Genomic DNA, 26605 nt, shown 5'->3' with positions numbered 1-26605 from the left:
AAATTCACTTTCATTTCCCGGTTTTCTCCAGTCTCAGAAAATTCCAGGTCATTTCCCGGTTTCCCGGTCCAGCGGCCACCTTGTTTGTTTAATTTCGTAGAATTTCGAAAGAAATTCAGAAAAAATTGGATTTATTTTAAAGGATGTTTAGAAGTTCTGAAATAATATTAAAAAATTTAAAGAACATGGAGATGTTTCAAGATTTTCAAATAAAATTTGGAAGCATTTTAAGGATTTTTTTTCTTTGATTAAAACGGCCACCCTAAATCGTCTATTATTCGCATTCTTCGCATAATCTGGATAAAATTGGTCGCTACATACAGTAATTAAAGTTTATTTAAACATAAATTCATTGGAAGTTACATAAAATAGTGAAATAATTTTTTTTTAACCTATTTTACAAAAATGTGTTTTTCACTGTATGATATCGAAATTCTATCTAAAACTATTTTTTCATGAAGATTTGTTTTTAGTGTTCAATCGTTGTTTTATACTTTAAAAAACTATTCTTAAAACCACTTTTATGCAAAAATTAATTTACAACTTTAAAATTGTACCTGCTCTTTCTAGTTCCAGTTTTGGGCAGCAGGTGGCGAAATGGTAGACCACCATTGCCACTAGATTCGGATTTAGTTGGCAATCGTTCGTAGCTCCTCTTGCGGAAAAGCGTTGAAATGCAAGTTTTCCAAATGATATATTATTTCTAATTAAAAGCTTCCAAATTGTAGACATTTAAGTTGAATTTTGAACAATGGACAATTTTATTAGAAAAGATTTGAAATTTTATCATTTCTAATTTAAAGCTTATAGAATGAAACACTTATTTTAAATATAAGAATCTCGAATTTCAATCATTTAGGATAATAAGAAAAATTTGAAAATAGGACAAATTCAAAATATTAGAAAGCAAGTATTTTACAAATATAATTTTGAAAATTCAATAATTTAAAATCCAAAGGAATTAAAACTGTATTATTTATAATTAAGAGCGTTCTAATTTGAAAAATTTCATATTAAAAAATTTTTTTAATGGAGAATTTTTTTAGAAAGGAGGTGAAATTGTATAGTTTCTAATTCAAAACGTTTACAATTCAGAAATCTTATTTTGAATTGTAGAATTTCGAATCTGAATAATTTAAGATTAAAATTTCAAATATACAAGTTAAAAACTTAAAAAATGAAATAATTTCCGATTAGAATTTTTTTTTTAGTTGAAAATTTAATAAATTCCTTAGAAAGACATCCATTTTGGATGTATATTGTTTGTTTAACTCATCTGTTTTAAGAAAAATTTCATCCTTCTTAAATAAAAATGTAACTTTTCGATTGAAAATTCAATTCTTTTTTTTTTAAGTTCGTCTTTTTGATTTAAAAATTCACCTGCCTCAGTATAAATTACACCTTTCTTGGATGAAAATGCAACTGTTTGGTTGAAAATTCAACAATTTTGTTAAGTCATAATTTTTTGTTAAAAATTCTACTGTTTTAATATAATATTTGGGTGTTGAAAGAAAAACTAAAATATTTTCTGGATGTAAATTTAACTATTTTTGAACATTTTGTATTGTTTTTATTTAATTAAAAATCCATCTGTTTCAAGAAAAATTTCATCTTTTTTGATAAAAATGCAACTATTTGTTAGAGAATTGAACAATTTTGTTAAAAAGTCATCATTTTGTTTAAAAATTCGTCTTGTTGGATTAAAAATTCAATCATTCTTCTTTGTCTGAGTATCAAGCAAAGAAGAATGATATTTAACCAAAAATTTCAATATTCATTAAAAAAAAATGAAATTTCTAAATCATTTTTCTTGTTAAAGATTTATATTTTAAGTTGAAAATTCATCTCTTTGGTTAAAAGTTTAATTATTTTGTTGAAAATTAATCTTTTTTAATTGAAAATTTAACTACTTGGGTAGAAGGTAAACTACATCGTTAAAAAGTATTTTTTTTCTTGTAGGCTTATGTCTGGTTGACAATTTAACTGTTTAGTGGAAAATATAATTTTTTTGTTTACAATTAATTTTTTAACAGAAAATGTAACTTTTCCGTTTTTTTAAGATTTATATTTTTTAGTTGAAAATTTTCCTTTTTTGGAAAAAAAAATTTTTAGTTTGAAAATTCAATTTTTGGAGAGAAAATTCGTCTTTGGGCTTGAAGGTTGAAAAATTTAGGTAAACTTTTTTTTTTTTAGTGAAAAATCTTTATTTGTTGAAAATTCGTTTTTTTGGCTTAAAACTCCTCTTTTTTGGTAGAAATTTAATCTTTTTTAATTGAAATATAAGCTGTGGCACGATTTTGTTAGAAATGTATTTTTTAGGTTGAATAATTAACTATTATGTTAAAAATTCAATTATTTTCTTGCAAATTCCAGTTTTTTGTTAAAAAGCCATCTTTTATGGTAGAAAATACATTTTTTTGTTTGGATTGACTTAATAATTTTGAACCTTTTAAATTTTTATATGAAATACTATTTTATTTCGTTTATAAAATATTCTATGTTAAAAGTATCACAAGACTAAAATGCTGGAATTTTAATATTAATGATTTGAAATGAAAAATTAGTCAAGGAAAAAGCAAAGAATTTTGAAAAAGTTCTCGGTTTCGCATTTTTCCACAAGAGGCGCTATGAGCGTCCAAGTTTTCCGGGAGTGGAGTCTCCTTTTACTACTTCGTGCATCTGACTAATGAATATTTTTTATTTTGTTGGTTTAGATGGCGAGAGTAAAATAGATAAGTTTCAGTCGTTGTTGGAATCATCATTACTTAATTTGGATGAATTGAGACAATTGTCTTGGTCCGGTGTGCCAGCTAAATTACGGTCCGTAACATGGAGGCTTTTGTCCGTAAGTTCAAGAGCCTGTATTTTAAACGATACCAAACCCCCAAGGCCTAGAATATTTCAAATTTCGGACTACATACCTTTGTGTCCAGGGAAAAAAAATTATTTGAAATTTCAAATTTTCAATCATTTCAAAACCATCTCAAATTTTCAATTTTAAAGATTATAAAATCATTTTAATATCTTCAATATTATGTTTCATTTAAACTATTTAAAAAGAAATAAAAATTATTTAAATCATTTATTAATTAAGTTAGAAGCTTATTAAAATTTAATTATTTCTTTTTTAATTGGAATTTTTTATATAGTTTATCATAAAAACATTTTAATTTCATTATAAAAATAATATAATGTTTATATAAAAATGTAATTTAAAGATTATAAAATCATTTTAATATCTTCAGTACACTTGAAATCGCAGAATCTCTAAAGGGGGGGAATGTTGGTTTTTAGAAGAAATTAGGCGATACGTATTTTTCTGATTTGCAAATAGAATTTTTATTTTTAAAAGTTATGCGTATTTGAATGTTGGGCATTGTTTTTGAAAAAATCCGATTTTTTCATTTAAACTTCTATAAATTTCGGCCTATTTGAGGTATTTATTATTTTCTTTTTTATTCTATTAGCGTTCATCGTCATCTTTTAAAATCCGACGGAAAATATAAAAAAAGTTTCAAAATTAATAAAGAAATTAACTTTAACCCTTAAACGGTACACTGGTGCGAATTCGCACTCGAAATTTCTTCCTTCTGTTGGCATTTACGCAAACACAGCTGCAGCGGATTATCCCCACATATATTAAATTTATATGTTAAATATGTGTGATAAATGCCAGTTGTTTATTATATCTTCAATATTTAAATATTTAATATTAACATTACAAACAAACCAATTCGCACCAGTGTACCGTTTACGTATGCTGGATTGGAGTGTACCGTTTGAGGGTTAAGAAAGTGTTTCTTATTATTTTCTTTTAATTTAAAAAACATGAAAAAAAGTATAATTTTGGGAAAACCCCACCTTTTTTATTTTTCTAAATAGTTCTTTTGAGTTTCGACTGATAAAAGAAAGGCATCTTAGCATCACCATGCGAACCAAACCATTTTTGAGGCTGGTAGAATTTTTTTCTCCTAAAAATGTATTTTTTTTAGTTCCTTTCGTGAACTATGAAAAATATCTCAAAAGAATAGGAGACGTTTTGCATAGAACTTCTTTAGACGTGCAACCTTTTACCTTAAAATTTTTTTCGTATCTATAATTGTTTCCAAGAAAAAATAGAAAATTCGTTTGTAACAAAAAAGAATTCTCCTGGCTACAAAACTTATTTAACAAGCATCAAACTTACAAGATATCTTCATCATCAAAGTACAAGTTCAAAAAAAAAAAATATTCAAAAAGTTCAAAGGTGGGTCTTTTGAGGAAATCGGATTCTAATCCTCAAAAATGATTTAGCCCACATGGTTGGGGTTTTCACGAAATTGCACTTTTTGCATGTTTTTAAAATTTGATGAAAGCAATAAAAAAGATTTTCTTAAAGTGCCTGATTTTGAAAGAAGGCGATGAACGCTATTAGAATCAAAAAGAAAAAAATAAATATCTCAAGTAGGCCAAAAATTATAGAGGGTCAAAGAAAAAATGCGGGTTTTTCGAAAAACATTGCACAAAATTCAAATAAGCATAACTTTTTAGAACAAATTCTGTTTGCAAATCAGAAAAATACGTATCGCTTAATTTCCTCAACGAACAAAGAGGTGAATAATCAACCAAAAAAATTCATTTTTATGAAAGTATTTTAACTTTCCACCAGTTTCAACAAAATACATGAATTTTTAACCAAAAAGATTAATTTTCCAGGAAAAAAGGAATGATTAATTTTTTACTTGAAAAAATTAATTTTCAGGAAAAAAAAAGAATTTTCAACCAAGAAGATTACTTATCTATAAAACAAGACGAAATTTTAACCAGATAGTTGCATTCTCAACCAATGAAATCAATTTTCTATGAAAAAATACCAATTTTCAACAATAGAAAGTCAATTTTCAATTTAAAACGCTCAATTTTCAATTTAATAAATGGAAGTTACATTTTTAGTTGAAAAAAAAAATTATTTTCAAATAAAGTGATGAATATTCAGCAACAAAAAATTCATTTTTAACAAAAAAATCATTTTTCTACCACAAATGACTTTTTTCAATAATAAATGGAAAAAATGTTAAATAAGTAAAAAATGTTTAAAAAATTAATTTTCAACTAAAAAAAAAAGAATTTTCAACCAAAGATAATAATGCGTAAACAAATTCATTAATTTTTAACAACAAGTTTTTACTTTAAACCAAGTGTTGGTATTTTCAACTAAAAAGACCAGTTTTAAACCTAAAATGTAGTGGTTAAATTTTCATCCAGTATAATTATTTTTCAACAAAAAAAATGAATTTTCAACCACACAAACAAATTTTTAGCCCAAGAGATGAATCTTCATCAAATGAATTAAATTTTAAACGAATTATTTTAATTTACAACCAATTAGCTGAATTTTTAACCAAGCAGATTAATTTTCTACGAAAAAGGCCGAATTTTGCATAAACCACAATTGTTGAATTTTCATCTAAAGAAATGAATCTTCAAGCAAAACAGAAAAATTTTTAACGAAAAAATTTTATTTAAAACCTAAAGTGAAATATTAAAATTTTCCGTTAATAAAATGAATTTTCAACAACAAAAATGAGTTTAAATAAAAGTATTTTTCAACAAAAAATGACCAGTTTTTAATAATAGTTGGGATGTTTACATTTTCAGTTAAAAAATTAATATTAATTTAAAAAAAAAGCATTTTCAACCAAAGATAATAACGTTGACTCAAATAAATTAATTTTTAACCAAACATTTTAAGTTTGAACCAAGTATGGGAATTTTAAACCAAAAAAGACCAATTTTAATACTAAAATTAAGTAGTTAAATTTTCATTTAGTAAAATTAATTTTCATTTAGTGTAATTATTTCTTAACAAAAATAAAATGAATTTTCAAACACATAGTAACATTTTTAACCCAAGAGATGAATCTTCATCAAATAAATTTAATTTTAAACGCATTATTTCTAGTATTTAAACAATTGGCTAAATTTCTAACCAATTAGATTAATTTTCTACGAAAGAGGCCGAATTTTGCATAAAATTCATGACTTGAATTTTAAAAAAAACTCATTTTTAAAACAATGGTTGAATTTTCAACTAAAGAGATTAATCTTCAAGCAAAAAAGACCAATTTTCAACACAATGTATAGAAATTTTCAACTGAAAAATGGCCAGTTTTCAATAAAAAATGAAACAGTTACATATTCTGTTTAAATAAATTAATATTTAACGAATAAAAAAAAAGAAGAATTTTCGACTAAAGAGATGAGAAGGTTCAGAAAAATAAATGATTTGTTAACAAACAATTTTAACTTTCAACCAAGTAGTTAAATTTTCAACCAAAAATAGATCAAGTTTAAACTTAAAATAAAGTAGTTAAATTGTCATTCAGTGAAGTTAATTTTCAACAAAAAGGAAATGAATCTTAACCACATAGTACAATCTTTAACCAAAGAGATGAATCTTTATCTAATTAAATTAATTTAAAAAAAAAAAGAATTTTCAACCAAAAATATCAATCTTAAACCTAAACTGAAGTAGTAACATTTCCATAAAGTAACATAAATTTTCAACGAAAAGAAAATCAATTTGAAACCACATAATATCAAAATAAAATATATGAATTTTCAGCAAAAATAAAATAACCGATTTCCCACGAAATGATTGAATGAGATGAGATTTTAACCAATAAACCGAATTTTCAACAAAATAATTAAATTTTTAACAAAAATAGTTTGATTTTCCTATTGGTTTCTATCACTTCAGTTCGCATTTCAATCGGAATCGAGTAAAAAGGTGAAAGAGGGGAAAAGGTGTGAAGTCTGCGATAAATAAATATAAATCTTGATATTTTATTAGCTAAACATTGTAGGCCTTGATCAACCCCTGTGTTACTTCAATGTATCGCTTTTTAAAAATGATTTCAATATTTCAGGAATACCTGCCAGCAAATTTAGAACGCAGGCAACAGGTTCTGGAACGAAAACGCATGGATTACTGGAATTTAGTAAAGCAGTACTATGATGCAGAACGTGATGAAGGATTTCAAGACACATATCGGCAAATTCACATTGATATTCCAAGAATGTCACCACTTATCTCACTTTTTCAGCAAGCAACTGTGCAATTGATTTTTGAGAGAATTCTTTACATATGGGCTATAAGACATCCGGCGTCCGGATACGTGCAAGTATGTTTTTTTTATTTCTTTTCAAGCCTCGGACTCACCACACTATTGATAATATTTGACACTTTTTTTTTAGAGATTATACTAGTCTTCTAATATTTCGAAAAAAATACTCTAAAGGCACTGAATCTGACCTTTTCTTATGAATGAACAAAGTAGATAATAATTTAGAGAGAAAAACGGTTGCATTTTTTAACAAAAATGTGAGCTTTCTATAAGACAGTTCAAATTTCCAACCCATTAGTTCAATTTTCAGTTATTTTACCAATAAAATACATACATTTTTAACCAACAAATTTAATTTTTAACCCAAGAAAGTAAGTTCTCATAAAAAATATAATGATTTATATTTTAACCAAAATAGAATATTTTCAAATTAAATAACAGTTGATTTAAACCAAAAAATATAAATTTCCATACAAATAGTTGAATCCTTAACAAAACAGATTAATTGTCAACCAAACGGTTTCATTTTCAAGTAAAAATATGAGATTTCTATAAAAAAATTCAATTTTAAACCAAATACTTCAATTTTCAACCATAAAGATGAATTTTCAACACAGAAGATTAATTTTTCTATCAAAAAAGATAAATTCTCAACAAAAAAGTAATATTTAATAATAATTCTTAAAACATGATTGAAGTTTTAAACAAAAATATGAGCTTTCTACAAAACAGTTGAATTTTAAACCCATTAGTTAAATTTTCAACTAAATAGATGAAGTTTCAGCAATAAGTAATAATGTATATTTTAACCAAGATAAATTATTTTCAAAATTAAATAGCTGTTGATTTAAACCAAAAAATATAAATTTCCATAAAAATACTTGAATCTTCAACAAAACAGATTAATTGTTAATCAAACGGTTTCATTTTCAAGTAAAAATGAATTTTTAACTTAGAAGATTAATTTTTTATCAAAAAAGATAAATTCTCAACAAAAAAAAGTAATAGTTGATAATAATTTAAAACAAAAATGGTTGCATTTTTAAACAAAAATATGACCTTTCTACAAAACAGTTGAATTTTCAACCCATTAGTTCAATTTTCAACTAAAAAGGTGAATTCTCAACAAAATACATATATTTTTAACTAAAAAGTCCATCAAAATAGTTGAATCCTTATCAAAACAGATTAATTGTCAACCAAACGGTTTCATTTTCAAATAAAAATATGAGCTTTCTATAAAAAAAATTCCATTTTAAACCAAATACTTTAATTTTCAACCATAAAGATGAATTTTAAACACAGAAGATTAATTTTCTATCAAAAAAGAGAAATTCTCAACAAAAAAGTAATAGTTGATAAAAATTTTTTTTAAATGTTTCCTTTTTTTAACAGAAATGTGAGCTTTCTATAAGACAGTTGAAATTACCAATCTATTAGTTCAATTTTCAGTCATATTTATATATTTTTATTTAAAATTAAAAACCGTTGAATTAAACAAAGAAGGACGTTTTTAAAAAAAAGTTGAATCAACCAAAACATTAATCTTCAACCAATCGGTTGCATTTTTAAACAAAAAGATGAGCTTTCTACAAAACATTTGAATTTTTAACGAAATAGTTCAATTCTAAACTAAAAAGATGAATTCCCAACGAAATAGATAAATTTTTAAACAAAAAATTTTTTTTTTAACCCAAGAAAATAACTTTTCATAAAAAATGTTACAGTTTATATTTTAACTAAAATACAATATTTTGAAAATTGAATAACAGTTGATTTAAACCAAAAAATATAAATTTCCATCAAAATAGTTGAATCTTTAACAAAACGGATATGAGCTTTCTATAAAAAAAGTTCAATGTTAAACAAAATACTTCAATTTTCAACCAGAAAAATGAATTTTCAACACAGCAGATTAATTTTCTATCAAAACAGATAAATTCGCAACAAAAAAGTAATAGTTGATAATAATTAAAAAATAACGGTTGCATTTTTAAACAAAAATATGAGCTTTCTACAAACCAATTGAATTTTCAACCCATTAGTTCAGTTTTCAGTCATATTTATATATTTTTATTTTTAATTAAAAACCGTCGAATTAAACCAAAAAGGGCGAATTAAAAAAAAAGTTGAATCCTCTAACAAAACAGATTAATCTTCAACCGACCGGTTGCATTTTAAACAAAAAGATGATATTTTTACAAAAAATTTGAATTTTTAACCAAATAGTTAAATTTTCAACTAACAAGATAAATTCTCAACAAAATACATACATTTTTAACGAAACTGTTGGATCTTTACGAGGCGGATTAAGGTTGTGCCCGAAATGACAATTTTTTAAGAAAATACATAAATTTTTTATCAGAAAATTTCATTTTCAACGCAAAAAGATAAATTCTCTTTAAAAATTTAGTAGTGGGTAATTCAACCAAGAAAAAAAAATTTCCATAAAAAAAGTTGATTCCTGAACCAAAAAAGATTAATTCTCAACCAAATATTTCAATTTTCAACCATGAAGATGAATTTTCTAAAAAGAAGATTTATTTGCTACAAAAAAAATGAATTTTCAACAAAGTACTTATTATGTTTTTTAAACAGTTGATTTTTTAACCAAGAAGATTTACTTTCTAAATTTTTTAATACTAAATAGTTGGATTTATAAACTAATAAAGATACATTTTTTACGAAAAATGGATTAGTTTAATTTTCAATGAAAAAACAAATTTTCTACAAAAGAGATCAATTTTCTATTAAATAGTTTAACTTTGAAGCCGAAAAAACGAATTTTCTACAAATAAAAAATCGAATGTTCTCTCCAAGAATATGAATATTCATCAAAAAAGATAATTTTCAACCAGTCACTTGAATTTTGAACAAAACAGTTACATTTTCAGTTAACAAATTAATTTTTCTCTCTCTCAAAAAAACGAATTTTTAACGAAAAAATCAACAAAACATTTTAATTTGGAATAAAAAAAACGCTGGATTTAAACAACAAAAACTATTTTTGAACAAAATATATTAATCCTTGCTTTTCTACCAAAGGAGACGAATTTTTCAATTAAACACATCAATTTTCAACCAAATACTTAAATTATCTACCAAAGTGTGGAATTTTCGAGCCAAAAAAGGTAAAATTTATACAGAAAGACATGAATTAAAAAAAATAATAATGTTAAACAAAATAAGTGAATATTCAACAACAAAATTTGTTTGTCAAGCTAGAAAAGAAGTTTAATCAAATTTTTTAATTTTTGAGTCAGAAAGACGAATTTTCAATTTAAGAACACGAATTGTCAACCAATCAGTTCATCTGTCAACAAAATAGTTATATTTTCAGTAAAAAAAAAATTAACAAAAAAAGGAATAAGCAACTAAAATTATGATTCTTAAACAAACAAAAAAAGATTTTTAAAGAAATTAGTTCAGCTCTGAACCAAGGAATTAAACTTTCATCGAAAAATTTAATACTCGATATTGAAAAAAAAATTTATTAAAAATAAAAGCAGGTGGATTTAACCACCAAAAAATTTAATTAAAAAAAATCCATTATGAACGAAAACAAATTGATTTTCAACAAAAACAGTATCATTTTTAACGCGAAAAGTTGAATGTTGAACAAAATATTTAAATTAAAAAAAATGATAAGTCAAGAAAAATAAATGTAAATCAAATGGTTGAATTATGAAGACAAAACGACGAATTTTCAACAAAAGAGTTGAATTTGCAACCGAGAACATTCATTTTCTACGAAAAAGGTCGACTTTTCAACAAAAATGGAATGGTTAAATTTTCAGCTAAAAAAATAATTTTCAATAAAAAAATTCAACCGATAAGTTAATTTTTTAACCTAAGAGATAAAATTTCAATTAAGAAGAATAATTTTCTATAAAAAATGCCAGTTTTCAATAAAATACATGTATTTCTAATCTTTTATATTAAATAGATAATTGAATTTACAGTTTAAAAAATTAATTTTCAACCCAAAGTAAAAACGAGTTTTTAGCAAAATAGATAAATTTCGAATCAAAAGATTTCTTTTTCAACAAAATAGCATTTACAATCAATTGGTCGAATTGAAGTAAAGGGTTTTAATTTAATTAAAAACATTTGCATTTTCACCAAAATTGTTTAATTTCCGTTTTTCACAAAAAAGTTGAATTTTCGACCAATTTTTCATCAAGAATGATGAATTTTCAAGAAAATAGTTGCATTTTTAACTAGAAATGATAAATTTTTAATTTAAAATATAAATTTACAACCAAAAAAGTGAATTTTCTACCAAATTTCGAACCTCATAATAAAACTTTTAACCACAAAGATGAATTATTGGCAAAAAAATTAATAGTAGACTTTTTCAACTAGAAAAATGTACTTTCAACCAAAAACAGTTAGATCTTCTTCTTGGTTTCTATTAATTCCGTTCCATTTTAAGTGGAAAAGTGAGAAAAATACTTTTTCATTCAGACTACCCGTAAGATTAATTTTTGAAAAATATTATTTAACTATTTTGACGCTTTAAAAAAATTTTTGAAACTATTTACACTATTTTAAATTTCTTAAGTGAGTCGGAGGCCTGTGATTACAATAAAATTGTGCATTTCTTCGACTAATAATTGAAATTTATATAATTATTTAAAAGGGCATGAATGATTTGGTGACCCCGTTCTTCCTCGTATTTCTTCAAGAAGCAGTGCCAAGATCTGCCTGGCACGATTTAGAGAATCACGATGTCGAATCTCTGCCGAAAGATAAGCGCGAAATAATAGAAGCCGATAGTTTTTGGTGCTTATCAAAATTTTTAGATGGCATTCAGGACAATTACATCTTTGCTCAATTAGGAATCCAGCACAAAGTTAATCAACTAAAAGAGCTAATACAGAGAATTGATGGTATATATTTTAAATGTCTTGATATTTACCTATTGAAACATAATCAGGGTGACCGCTTTTGACAGGGAAAAACCGGGAATTTTTGAGATCGGGAAAACCCGAGAAATGACAGTGAATTTATTTTTTTTAGCGGGAATTTTACACATTTTTAGAAAGAAAACTCTGTCCAAACTTTCTTTTATTTCAACCTTTGTTTTTAAATAATTAGTTAAATTGTGATCTTGTTCAGGGTGTCCGCTGCACCGGGAAATGACAGTGAATTTTTCTTTCGACCGGGAATTTTAGAAATTTACAGAAGAAAAATCTGTCTAGGTTCGATTTCAACAGTTTTTAAATAATTAGTGGAATTGTTATGTTTTTCAATTATGCTATTATTTAGCTTATAATGCGTAATTCAAAAGTTTTGTACTTTAAAAATTTTCCATTTAAAATTTTTATTTCTAAGCTTACATTTTTTATTTAAAAAAATTTTTTAATGCTTTCTTAAAGACTTGAACAAATAAAAAATAAAAGCCTTTGACGCTGAAAATTTTGGATAAGAAATATTTTTATTTAATAAATAAATACATTTTTTTAATTTATCTGTAATTTAAGCAAAAAAAAGTGAACAAAAATGATTTGACAAAACGATTTTAAACCAGTTCAAAATTTAAGAATTTTCGGATTTTAAAGTTAAAACTTAAACGGTTTCAATTTGAAAGTTTTAGACATTAGAGAAATGTAAATGTGAGACTGAAAGTTTATAAACTATTTTCAACTTAAAAATAACTTTATAATAATATATTCTTAATTGAAGGATTTTATTAAATTTAAAATATTGTTTCAGTCTAAAATATTCCATCTTTAACTCATTCAATTTGAATTTTTTAATTAAAAAAAAGATTAATTATAGAATATTTAGCAATATTTGAATTTTTATTCAAGACAAGTAAATTGAAACTAAATATTTAAAAGTAAAGAATCTTTAACTGAATTGTTTGACAGAGAATACCTGGAATCGTTAAAATTTCGAAGAGTATTTAAACTTTGAATGTTACAATTTTAATTCTTGTATTTGAAAAATGCTTAATTTGTAAGTGAAATTTTTAAATTTTGATGTTTAATTTACAAATGAACATTTGTAGAAAAAATTTGAGTAATTTTAAGAGACATTTGGGAGTTGTAAAAAGTTTAAAAATTATCATGCAAATTTTAGAAAGTTTTCTTAAAATCTTCTAGAATCTTTTTTGCAAATTTCGTTTAAATCTTTGAAAAACTTTTTAAATATTCTCTTAAAATAATTTTTCAAAATGAAAAGTTATTTTTAATTTTCCTAGGAATCTGAAGAAAATGTTTTTATTCTTTCGAAGCCTTTCACAATTCTTGGAAGGAATTAAATTTTTTTGTTTAAAATCTGCGAAAATCTACATCTTGTTTTATATTAGGCTTTCATTTCCAGTGTTACATTAAGTTTGAATCTTTTCAAAACTTCTACATATCTCTTAAAATTAATCAAATTTCGTCTATAAATAATAAATGTTCAATTGTTATTTATACATCCAAATTGTAAAGAAATTTTCTAAAATTTGCAGGATTTTCTGAAAATTATAAATAAAATTCAATTCATTTTGACAAATATTTGGAAGTTCTAAAAAAAATTCCAAAATAATTTTAAATTTAAAACAACTTCTCGATTTCTCAAGATTTTGAAATAAAATTTTGAAGTTTTCCAAAGATGTTTAAACTATTTACAAAGAGAATAATTTAATTTCTAATTTAAGAAGTGTTCAGTTAAAATTTTTTCAATTTTTCAATATTTAATGTTTCTAGGTTGAAATTCCTTAAAATTGTATAATTTTAAAAATTTTGAAGCTCATTGATTGATTTTTTAATTTAGAGCATTGAAAATCAAAACGTGGATTTATATTTTTTATATTGAAAAATGTTAGTACCTTCAATTTTCTACGCGTAAATTATTGAGTATTTGAATACAAAATTTTGTAATTAAAAACTTTTAAATTTCAATTTTAAAAGTTCTAAAAATTCTGTTTAAATCATTGAAAAACTTTTTAAATATTCTCTTAAAATAATTTTTAAAATGAAAAGTTATTTTTAATTTTCCTAGGAATCTTAAGAAAATGTTTTTATTCTTTTGAAGCCTTCCACAATTCTTGGAAGAAATTAAATTTTTTGTTTAAAATCTGCGAAAATTCACATTTTGTTTTATATTATGCTATCATTTCAAGTTTTACATTAAGTTTGAATTTTTTCAAAACTTCTACATATCTTAAAATTACTAAAATTTCGCCTACAAATAATAAATGTTCAATTGTTATTTATACATCCAAATTGGAAAGAAATTTTCTAAAATTTGCAGGATTTTCTGAAAATTGTAGATAAAATTCAATTCATTTTGACAGATATTTAGAAGTTCTGAAAAATTTCCGAAATCATTAAAAATTTAAAACCAATTTAAAACAACTTCTAGATTACTCAAGATTTTGAAATAATATTTTGAAGCTTTCCAATCATGTTTAAACTATTTAAAAGCTTGAAATTCCTTAAAGTTGTATAATTTTTGAAATTTTGAAGCTCATTGATTGATTTTTTAATTTAGAGCATTGAAAATGAAAACGTGAATTTATATTTTTTTATATTGAAAAATGTTATTACCTTCAATTTTAAACGCGTAAATTATTGAGTATTTGAATACAAAATTTTTTAATCAAAAACTTTAAATTTCAATTTTAAAAGTTCGAAATTTAACAGTTCCACTTTTAGTGCTTTCATTTAAAGCTCAGTTTTTATTACCTCAAGTGGAAAATTTGGTAGCTTTATTGTTCCATTTTTAAAATTTAGTTGACCGTGAAAAATGTTTGTAATCCGGGAAAAGGCCGGAAAATGACCGGGAATGAATTCCGTCGATTAAAATGGCCACCCTGTTTTTCAATTATGATATCATTCTTTTCAGAATGCGTAATTCGAAAATTTTTCACTTTAAACATTTTTAATTTTTAAGCGTACATTTTAATTTAAAGAATTTTAATATTCAGTTTCAAAGACTTAAACAATTAATATTTTATAGAGTTTAAAATCGAAGATATTTGATTAAAAAAACATTCTTACTGTGCTTTAAGATTTAGAAAGTAAATAATAATTGATTTTACAAGACGATTCAGAATCAGTTTACAATTGGAATTTCCAGGTTTTAATGTTGAAAATTAAAATATTTCAATTGGAAAATCTTATTGGTTAAACAAATAGAAACAACCGATGGAAACTTTATAAACTATTTTCAATTTTCAAATAACTTCAAAATAATATATTTATAATCAAAGGCTTATATTAAATTAAAAATATTATTTCAGTCTAAATAATTCCAGTTTAAACCATTCAATTTGAAAAATTTGAATTAAGAAAAAGACAAATTGCCTAATATTTAGAAATATCTGAGCTCATTTAAAAGCAGTAATTATAACTTAAATATTCATAACTAAACAAAAGACACTAAACTGTGAACGTTAAAAATTTAATAGTTAATTTAATTGTTAAAAATAACAATTGAACACCTATTATTTTTTTGAAAAAATCAAATAAGTTGAAGTATTAAGAAGTTTTGAAAAAACTCGAAAATAATAAAAAATTCTAATATTTAAAAAGATTTAGAAAGATTTGCAAAATTATTAAAAATTAAAGTGGGAGATTTTAAGGATTTTTTCTTCAATTTGGCAGGATTTAAAAAAAATTGATAGGAAAAATTTTAAGAAAAATTCGATAAATTTAAAAGGTATTTAGAAGTTCTGAAAAAATGTTAAATAATATAAAATTTGCAAAAATGTGAGACATGTACATTTTCAAAGAATTTGAAATAAAATTCTGAATCATTTTGAGGATTTTGAAACTATTTAAAATAAGAATAACTTTTAATATAAGAAATTTTCAGTTGGTAAAAAAATTGGATCGTTCTATTTTTAATGTTACCAGCTTAAAATTGCTTAAAACTATATAATTTTGAAAATTTTTAAATGCATTGATTGATGTTTCAATTTCCAGCATTGAAAATAACGTGGATTTATATTTCTGGGATTGAATCTGAATCCTTGAACCCTATAATTTATACAACAAAATTTATTGCCAGTTGAACTGCATTTAATTTAAAATTGTTCAATTGAAAAGTGCTTCCATTTTACACGTGTAAATAATTGAGCATTTGAATACAAATTTTTTTAATTAAAAAACTTTTAAACTTCTATTTTAAAAGTTTAAAATTTAAGAGTTCAACTTTGAGTGTTTTCATTTGCAGCTCAGTTTTTATTACTTCAAATGGACACATTTGTGGCTTTAGAATTCGATTTTTAAAATGTCATTGACCGTAAAAATGTTTGTGAACCGGGAAATGACAGGGATTTTTTTTTGTCATAAAAACGGCCACCTTGATAATGATTGCCTCCGCTAGATTTAAAAGTCGTAAGTTATAGAAGTGAGCAATGATTAAATATTTAAAAAAAAAAAAATGATTTCAGCACCCTTGCATCAACATCTTCACCAGCATGGAGTAGATTATTTACAATTTTCGTTTCGCTGGATGAATAATCTTTTAACGAGGGAAATTCCTTTGCACTGTACTATTCGTCTCTGGGATACTTATCTAGCCGAATCTGATCGATTTGCGTCTTTCCAACTTTACGTTTGTGCGGCTTTCCTTCTACGCTGGAGGCGTCATCTCCTTCTTCAACCAGACTTTCAAGTAAATATCGTTAATTACTTAGGGGCCGTGAATTAATTACGTTACAAATTTTGCTCTATTTTTGTGTATATTATATAATATATATAATTCAGTTTTTAAACCAAAAAGATTAATTTTTTAGAATACATCTGTATTTTTAATCAGGAAGTTGATTTTTAACTAAGAAAGATTACTTTTAAACCAAAAGTGGAATGGTTTAGGTTACAATTAAAAAAATTGTTAACCAAGTACTTCTATTTCATATAAAAAGGATTAATTTTCTATCAAGGAAGACGTATTTTCAGTAAAAAAATACCCATTAATTATCAATAAAAAGAAACGAATTTTTAACAAATTAGATCAGTTTTTTTTACGAGAGATGATTTTCTGTAAAAAAAATTGATTTGCAAAAAGAAAATGAAGTATTAACCAATTAGTTTAATTTTCTACCAAAAGAAATGATTTTTCAACAAAATATAAATGAATTTTCAAGAAAAAAATGTAGTGTTAACCTAGCAAAAGAGACGAATTTTGAACAACAAAAATAGTTGAACTTTTAGCAAAATAGTTTAATTTTTAAACCAAAAGGACTAATTTTTTGGAATACAGTTGAAATTTTAATCGGGAAGTTAATTTTGAATTATTAAAGATTACTTTTCAACAAAATATGAAATTGTTCAGTTTACAATTAAAATAATTAATTCTTAGCTAATCAGTTTCAGTTGCATCAAAAGGATTAATTTTTTATTGAAAAATATGAATTTTCAATAAAAGACATGGATTTTTGCACAACAAAAATCAGTTTTTCAGAAAAAATGGGGTGGTTAACTTTTTGGTTAAAAAAATTAATTGTGAACAAAAAGAAACGAATTTTTAACCAATTAGTTTAACTTTAAAAGAATGAGATAAACTTTCAACTCAAAAATCTAAATTTTTAAGAAAAGAATGTATTTTTAACCGAGCTAAGGAGACGTATTTTCAAAAAAGAAATTAGTTGAACTTTTAACCAAATAGTTTAATTTTTAAACCAGGAAGACCAATTTTTTAAATTACAGTTGACTTTCAAACAGGGAAATGAATTTTTAGCTAAGAAAGATTTTTTTTTCAATGAAAAATAGAATGGTTCAGTTTGATATTAAAACAATTTTTAACCAAGTAGTTGAATTTTCAATAAAGAAGATTAATTTTCTATTAAAAAAGACGAATTTTCAGTGAAAATAATTAATTATCTTTAAAAAGAAATAAATTTTTAACCAATTAGATCAATTTTCGACCAGAGATGAATTTCCAACGAAAAACAGAGTGCTTAAATTTTCAGTTTCAAAAATTGATCTGCAACAACAAAAAACCAATTATTAACCAATTAGTTCAATTTTCTACCAAAAGGCATTAATTTTCAACAGAATAGATGAGTTTCAAGAAAAAAAATGTATTGTTAACCTAGCAAAATAGACGAATTAGAAAAAGATGAACTTTTAACCAAACAGTTTAATTTTTAAAACAAAAAGATTAATTTTTGGAAATACAGTTGAATTTTGAAGAAAGAAGTTAATTTTTAGATAAGAACAATTTATTTTCAATGAAAAATGGAATGGTTCAGTTTGAAATTCAAACAATTTTTAATCGAGTAGTTGAATTTTCAATCAAGAAGATTTATTTTCTATTAAAAAGGACGAATTTTCAATTTAAAAAAATTAATTATCAATAAATAGAGACGAATTTTTAACCGATTAGATCAACTTTCTTCCAGAGATGAATTTCGAACGAAAAATAGAGTGGTTACATTTTCACTTGAAAAAAATTAATTTACAACAACAAAAATGAATTTTTAACCATTCAGTTAAATTTGTATACCGAAGGAGATGAATATTTAACTCAAAAAGATCAATTTTTAAGGAAACTAAAAACACTAATTTTTTATAATACAGTTGATTTTTTAAAAAGGAAGTTAATTTTTTACTAAGAAAGATTGCTTTCCAACGAAAAATATTACTTTCCTACCATAAAAAATGAATTTTCAATCCAAAAGAACGCATATTTGAAAGATTTTCAACAGAAAAAAGATAATTTTTCAATAAAAAATTTAATATTTAAATTTACAAATAAAAAAGTTAATTTTTAAAGAAGTAGATACATTTTAATTCAAGAAGATTAATTTTCTATTGAAAAAGACGAATTTTCAACAAAATACATGAATTTTCTCACAAAAAATGTTAACTACCAAGAAAAAATAAATTAGTTAAATTTTCAGTTGAGAAACATTAAATTGCAACAACAAAAACGAATTATTAGCTAGTTACTTATATTTTTAAAAAAAGATATGAATTTTCAACGAAGAATATTAATTTTCTATAAAAAAGACGAATTTTTAAACAAAATACATTAATTCTTAATGAACAAAGTTCAATTTTTTATAAAAAATCGTATAGTTACAGTATAGGTAAGAAAATTTATTTTCAATCAAAAAAAAGAAGAGAATTTTCAAAAAAGTAGAAAATTTCCAACCAAAATATTTCATTTTTAACCAAATTTTTGAATTTTCAAGTAAAAAAAAGTTGAATTTTCATCCCAAAAATATGACTAAACAAATATTAAAAATTTTGAAAACATAATTCGATTTTTAACAAACTAGTTGAATTTTTAATCTTCTAGTTAAACTTCTAAACTACAAAAATACATTGTCAATAAAATTATCGCATTTAAAAACAAAAAAATTCAAATTTAACCAATAACAGTTTCATTTAAAATTAAACAGTTGAATTATTCTCATCAACAAAAAGAGCGAATTTGCAACAAAAAAAGTTAAATTTTCATCCAAAGAGTCGAATCTTTTAAAATATGAATTATTAACTAGATATTTAAAGTCTCAAACAAAAGAAATAATTTTACTTTAAGAAGATTAATGTTTTACCAAAAAAGACCAATTTTCAACACAGAGTTGTTGAATTTCGAAGCCAAAATGATGAATTATCTGCAAAACAGTTAAATTTCCAGTGAGAAAATATGATTTTTAAACAAAAAAGTTCATTTACATAAAAAGAGGTTAATTTGTACACAAATATTTAAATTTTCAATCGAAAGTATGAACTTTTAACAAAAAAGTTGATTTTCAATTAATTTTCAATTAAATTGTTGAATTTTCAAGCGAAGAAGGCGAATTTTCTACAAAAAGGTTGAATTTTCGATCTAAAAATATAAAACTTCTACTAAAATGATGAATCTACAACAATATAATTTTTTTTAAAGTTGTTCTTAAAGTTGTTTTTAAAGTTGTTGATTTTGCAACGAAAAAAGATAATTAAAAAAAAAATTACATTTATAACCAAATATTTAAAATTTCAATCGAAAATATGAACTCTTAGCAAAAAAAGTTTATTTTCAATGCAATGGTTTAATTTTCTATTCAATTGTTGAAATTTCAAGTCAAGTAGGCGAATTTTATACAAAACAGTTGAATTTTCGATTCAAGAATATAAAATTTCTACTTAAATGACGAATCTACAACAAAAACAAAATTATTTTTTTAAAAGTTGTTTTACTTTAAACTAAGTAGTTGATTTAGCAACGGAAAAAGAAGAATTTTCAACAAAATAGTTAAATCCTCAACCAGAACAGATTAATTTACAACCAAACAACTGCATTTTCACCAAGAATTGTACATTTTTAACCAAGAAGATTAATTTTCTACCGAAAAAGACGAATTTTCAACCAATGAATTCTCAACATCAAAAATTTTGCAACAAAGTATTTAATATTTTAACCAAATAGATGAATTTTCAACTAAAATGATGAATCTTCAAGAAAAAATAAATGAATTTTCAACAAGAGTTCAGCATTCAACCAAAGAAATTATTTTTTAACTATAAAGGTTAACTTTCTAAAAATGGATTAGTTAAGTTCTCAACCAGAGGTGAGTCTTAAAAAAATTATTTTTGAAGAAAGTAGTTCAACTTTCAACCAGTTAGTTTAATTTTTGACCAAAAATATGACTTTTTAATAAAATAATTAATTATTCAACAAAGTAGTTCATTTTTCAACCAAATAAATGAATGTTCAACAAGAGTTAAATATTCAACCCAAGAAATGATTTTTTAACAAAGAAGATTAATTTTCTAAAATTGGAATAGTTAAATTTTCAACCAAAGATGTGAATCTTTGTAAAAAAGATGACTTTTTAACAAAATAGTTGAATTTTCAACAAAATAATTAAATTTTCAACCAAATAGTGGAATTTTTAACTAGAAAGGATCAATTTTCAAGAAAAATTGTAGTTTTACAATGAAAAATGGAAAAGTTACATTTTTATGTAAAAAATTAATTTAAAAAAATGAGAATTTAAATAAAAACCAATATTCAACAGAGAAGTTTAATTTTTAACCAAATAAATGGGTTTTTAATTAAAATGATAAATCTTATTGAAAAAAATTAATTTTTAAAAAGAGTTCAACAATCAAAGTAAAAAATAAAATTTTAACAAAAAAGAGTGATTTTCTAAAAACGGAATAGTTAAATTTTCAAACAAAAGAAAAAATTTGGTTGAATAAAAATGTTGAAACAAAAAGAACAAATTTTTTTAACAAAGTAATTCAACTTTCAACCAATTAGTTGAACTTTTGAGCACAAAAAGATAAATTTTTAACAAAATAATTAAGTTTCCAAAAAAATAATTACATTTATAACCAAATATTTACATTTTCAATCGAAAATATGAACTCGTAGCAAATAAAGTTCATTTTCAATCAAATGGTTTAATTTTCTATTCAATTGTTGAATTTTCAAGCCAAGAATGCGAATTTTATACAAACCAGTTGAATTTTTGATCCAAAAATATAAAATTTCTACTAAAATGATGAATCTGCAACAAAAACAAAATTATTTTTTTAAAAGTTGTTTTACTTTAAACTAAGTAGTTGATTTAGCAACGGAAAAAGAAGAATTTTCAACAAAATAGTTAAATCCTCAACCAGATCAGATTAATTTACAACCAAACAACTGCATTTTAAACCCAGAATTATACATTTTCAACCAAGAAGATTAATTTTCTACCAAAAAAGACGAATTTTCAACCAATAAATTCTCAACAACAAAAATTTTGCAATAAATTATTTAATATTTTAACCAAATAGATGAATTTTCAACTAAAATGATGAATCTTCAAGAAAAAATTAATGAATTTTCAACAAGAGTTCATCATTCAACCGAGGAAATTATTTTTAATTATGAAAGTTAATTTTCTAAAAATAGAATAGTTACGTTTTCAACCAAAGATTTGAATTTTTAATAAAGTAGTTCCTCTTTCAGCCAGTTAGTTGTATTATTGACCAAAAATATGACTTTTTAACATAATAGTTGAATTTTCAACAAAATAATTAAATTTTCAACCAAATAGTGGAATTTTTAACTAGAAAATATCAATTTTCAATTAAAAATGTAGGTTTTTGCAATCAAAAATGGAAAAGTTACATTTTAGGTCAAAAATTAATTCTTAATAAATTAGAATGTAAAAAAAATGAATCTTCAACAGAGAAGTTTAATTTTGAATCAAATAAATAATCAAATAATAATCAATTTTCGTGAAAAAAATGAATTTTTAAAAAAAGTTCAACATTCAATCCAAGAACTTATTTTTTAACAGAAAAGACTAATTTTCTAAAAATGGAATAGTTAAATTTTCAAACAAAAGAAAAAATTTGTTTGAAAAAAAAGTTGAAACAAAAAAATAATTTAAAAAAATCTTTAACAAAGTAATTCAACTTTCAACCAATTAGTTGAATTTTTAAACACAAATAGATGAATTTTTAACAAAATAATTGAATTTTCAACTAGAAATGATAAATTTTCAATGAAAAATGTAGGCTTTCAATCAAAAATGGAAAAGTTACATTTTTGGGTAGAAAATTAATTCTTAAAAAAAGAGAATGTAAAAAAACAAATCTTCAACAATGAAGTTTAATTTAGAACCAAACAAGTGATAAAAAACTTTTTAAAAAAATCGTTAAGAAATTAATTCAACTTTCAACCAATTAGTTACATTTTTAAACCAAAAAAATGAATTTTTAACAAAAAGAATTGAATTTTGAACAAAACAATTACATTTTAAACCAAGAAGTTGAATTTTTAACGATAAAAGATCAATTTTCAATTCAAACATCAACCAAACCAGATGAATCGCAAACCAAAAACACAATAGTAGACTTTTCAATTAAAAAATTGTTCGATTTTCTTCTTGGGTTCTGTTAAATTCCATTTGCATTTAAGCGAAAAAATGGTAAAAGTGATAAGTTTTTTGAAAACAGGGCCCCTTACATCTTATAATTTGTCGAAAATAAATTTGATTTCCTTCTTTTTAGGGGCTGATGTTGATGCTACAAAACCTGCCAACACAAAATTGGACGGATTCTGAAATCGGAATTTTAGTTGCAGAAGCCTATAAATTAAAGTTTACATTCGCTGACGCTCCCAATCATTTACAGGGAAACGATTCCAGGTGACCATATTTCTTTGCGATTAGTTGACTGTTGTCACTTTAATTTTGTGGTCACAACTATTTATGAGCCAACAGTTTTTTTACGTCTATCTCTTTCGTATGGCCAAAATATGATTTTCGAGAATCTACGCAAGTTGTCGGGATCAAAATTGGCCGATTCAACTTTCCAGTTGGGGCTAATGCTTTCATGTTTCATGTTCCCTCTTTTTAGATCATTGTGAATTTTAGTTTTGACTCAAAATTTTTATTAATGAAAGCTAATTTCCTGAGTGATTAATTAATTATGTAATTAATTTGCCAAGCAAAAATATGCGCTTCGTAGTCGCAAGATTTCGCGTTCGATTCTTGCTGTCTGCAATTTTTTGTCATTCATTGAAATGATTTTTAATATAATTCGTTTCGATAATCTTTAAAAAAATATGCAATGAATCCATTTTTATTGCTATTTTTCACGGAAAAGGTAACATTTATATAAAATATATTTATTTTCGAAAAATATGATAAAGTTTTAAAAACTAAGTTTTTTAGTGAAAAAAAAGGATTACAAGATAGTTATTTGCATAGTTTTTTAAGAGAGAAGAAAGAAAGTTTGTTACATAAGATATTTTGTTAAAAATTCAACAGTTTTGCTTAAAAGTTATCATTTGTGGCTGAAAATTCAACTGTAAATATTGAAAATTTGTCTTTTTGGCTTGGAAATTCAAGAATTTATTTTTAAAAAATTTTTCTTACTTGACAAAAAAATGTTATTTGATTATAATTGTAACTTTTTTACTGAAAATTCGTATTTTTGGTCTGAAATTTCATTTCTTTTTCTAGGAATGTCATATTTTTTGGATAGAAATGTAATTTTTTTCTTACAAATTAAACTGTTTCAATTGAAAATGAACTTTATTCTTGAAAATTCAAGATTATGTAGAAAATTCCACTGTTTTTTTGAAAATCGTTACGTCGTTGGGTGGAAATTGTTTTTTTTTTTTAATTAGAAGCTTAACTGCTTTATTTTTGGTTGAAAATTTATCAATATTAGTAGAAACTTCATACTTTTTGTCAAGAATTCGTCCTTGTTGGTTGAAAATTCATATTTTTCGATTGAAAAATCAAGTTGTTTAGTAGAAAATCCTTTTTTTTTGGTAGAAAATTAATCTTCTTGGTTGATAATTTAAATGTTTTGTACAAAGCTCGTACTTTTGATAATTAATTTTTGATAACAAATTTTTGCTCTATTGAGTGAAAAATCTTTCTTGGTTAAAACTTTCAACTTTTGATGAAAATTCATTGTTTTATTCAAAAGTCATATTTTTCGGCTAAAAATTTAGTTGTTTTATCGAAAATTATTATTTTTTTAATTGATTAAAAAAAAAAGTTAATTCAACTATTCAATTTTTCGATAAAAGTTTATATTTGCAAGTTTAAAAATTCAACTATTTTTTTGTATGAAAATTGATGTAATTTGTCTAAAATCCATCTTTTTTTGGTAGAAAATTAATCTTCTTGGTTTAAAATTTAATTGTTTTTTTCAAAGCTCGTTGAAAATTTGTCATTGTAATTTGAAAATTCAACTCTTTTCATAGAATTTTATTATTTTGGTTAAAAATGCAATTTTTTTGCGTAAAATGAATCTATTTGGGTTGAAAAATAACTCTTTTATTCAAGATTCGTATTTTCCGGTTAAAAATGCAATATTTGTCTAAAAAGTTAGTTTTTTAATTTAATTTTTTTATGTGAATTGAAATATTCTATTTCTAAACAAAATTTCAACTTTTCAAGTTTAAAAATTCAACTATTTGTATGAAAATTAATGTCATTTGTCGAAAATTCATCTTTTTCTTGGTAGAAAATTAATCTTCTTGGTTGAAAATTTAACTTTTTTGTACAAAGCTCGTATTTTTGTCTTGGAAATTCAATATTTTTTATCAAAATTTTTTTCTTCATTGAGTGAAAAATCTTTCTTGATTAAAACATTCAACTTTTGTTGAAAATTCGTCATTTTAATTTGAAAATTCATATTTTTTAGTAAATATTTATTATTTTTCTTGTTAAAAATGCAATTTTTTGGTTGAAAATGAATCTATTTAGACTAAAAATTAACTGTTTTGTTCAAAATTCGTATTTTCCTTTTGAAAATTTAAGTGTTTTGTCGAAAATTAGTTGTTTTAATTAATTAAAAAAAAATGAAAATTGAAATCTTCAATTTTTGGATAAAAGTTCATCTTCTCAAGTTTAAAAATTCAACTGTTTCGTTGAAAATGAATGGAATTTGTCAAAAGTCCATATTTTTTAGTAGAAAATTAATCTTCCTGGTTTAAAATTCAACTGTTTTGTACAAAACTCGTATTTTGTCTTAAAAATTCAATATTTTTGATAAACAATGTTTTCGTTATTGAGTGAAAAATCTTTCTTGGTTAAAAGTTTCAATTTTTGTTGAAAATTCATATTTTTTCGTAGAAATTTAATATTCTTCTTGTTAAAATGCACTTTTTTGGTTGAAAATGAATCTATTGTAGAAAATTATTTTTTAAAATTGAATTTTAAAAAATTAAGATTAAACTACATTTTTGTATAAAAATGTATCTTTTCAACTTAAACAATTCAACCATTTTTTTGAAAATGTCTGTCATTTGTTAAAATTCCATCTTTTTTTAATAGAAAATTAATCCTCTTGGTTAAAAATTCTACTATTTTGTACAAAGATCGTATTTTTAGCTTCGAAATTCAAAATTTGGAATAACAATTTTTTCTTTATTAACTCACAAATATTTCTTTGTTAAAAATGGAAACTTATCAAACTTATTAAAAATTGGACTTATATTATATTTTTGGATTACTCTAAAATAAATTCACTAAAAAAATTTAATAGGGAAAAATTACGTTCGATATAATACGGCTGTGAAAACCTACACTTATGAAAATTTTCATGAATAAAAAAAAGTGTAGATAACAAGAATCGAACACGCAACCTTCCGACTAAGAAACCTGCAGCGGAACAGCCTCAGCTACTGGCAAAAATTCCGATCCGAAACTAAAATTCACAGATGCCGGTCTTCTCTTCTGAGCTTATTAAATGTTATTTCCTAGAAATGAAAGAATTTTGAGAATTGGGTTCGGAGTGCCATACGTAAAGAGAAAGCTAGATAGCGCATATTTATATTTTCACGAACTATTATGTGATAATCAACCATATAAAATTAAATATCGAATTAATGTCACTTGTCATCACTTGATTATCCAAGTCATGGCGAGCGAAAGTATCATTTTGTTGTTAAAAGCAACTTATTATTAAGTTCGTACATATAGATATTATGCATACATAGATCTGCAGAGTAAGAAAACATGAAAAGAGTCATATTATTACTCTTTCATGTAAATGTATCTATATATTGTTTAAACTGATATTTTCTTTGGTTGCCAACGA

The 26605-nt window shown here is 23.6% G+C and overlaps 1 protein-coding gene across 2 annotated transcripts in view; it reads left to right on the top strand.

Moving 5' to 3' along the window:
- The window catches only part of LOC117171313 (TBC1 domain family member 22B-like), a 33314-nt gene extending 9495 nt beyond the window's left edge, over positions 1–23819 (top strand). For both annotated transcript variants that reach the window (XM_033358500.1, XM_033358499.1), the window contains exons 4-8: positions 2715–2845; positions 6909–7163; positions 11749–11998; positions 16501–16724; positions 23054–23819. In XM_033358500.1, coding sequence (XP_033214391.1) covers positions 2715–2845; positions 6909–7163; positions 11749–11998; positions 16501–16724; positions 23054–23194 — 1001 coding nt within the window. In that variant the 3' untranslated portion in view covers positions 23195–23819. The remainder of the gene's footprint in view (positions 1–2714; positions 2846–6908; positions 7164–11748; positions 11999–16500; positions 16725–23053) is intronic.
- Positions 23820–26605: the final 2786 nt, after the last annotated feature.

The sequence above is a fragment of the Belonocnema kinseyi genome, chromosome 4 (genome assembly GCF_010883055.1).
Source record: "Belonocnema kinseyi isolate 2016_QV_RU_SX_M_011 chromosome 4, B_treatae_v1, whole genome shotgun sequence".
Classification (NCBI taxonomy): Eukaryota; Metazoa; Arthropoda; class Insecta; order Hymenoptera; family Cynipidae; genus Belonocnema; species Belonocnema kinseyi.
The sequence above is the reverse complement of the archived record's forward strand: the minus strand, read 5'-3'. Positions and strand labels throughout refer to the sequence as shown.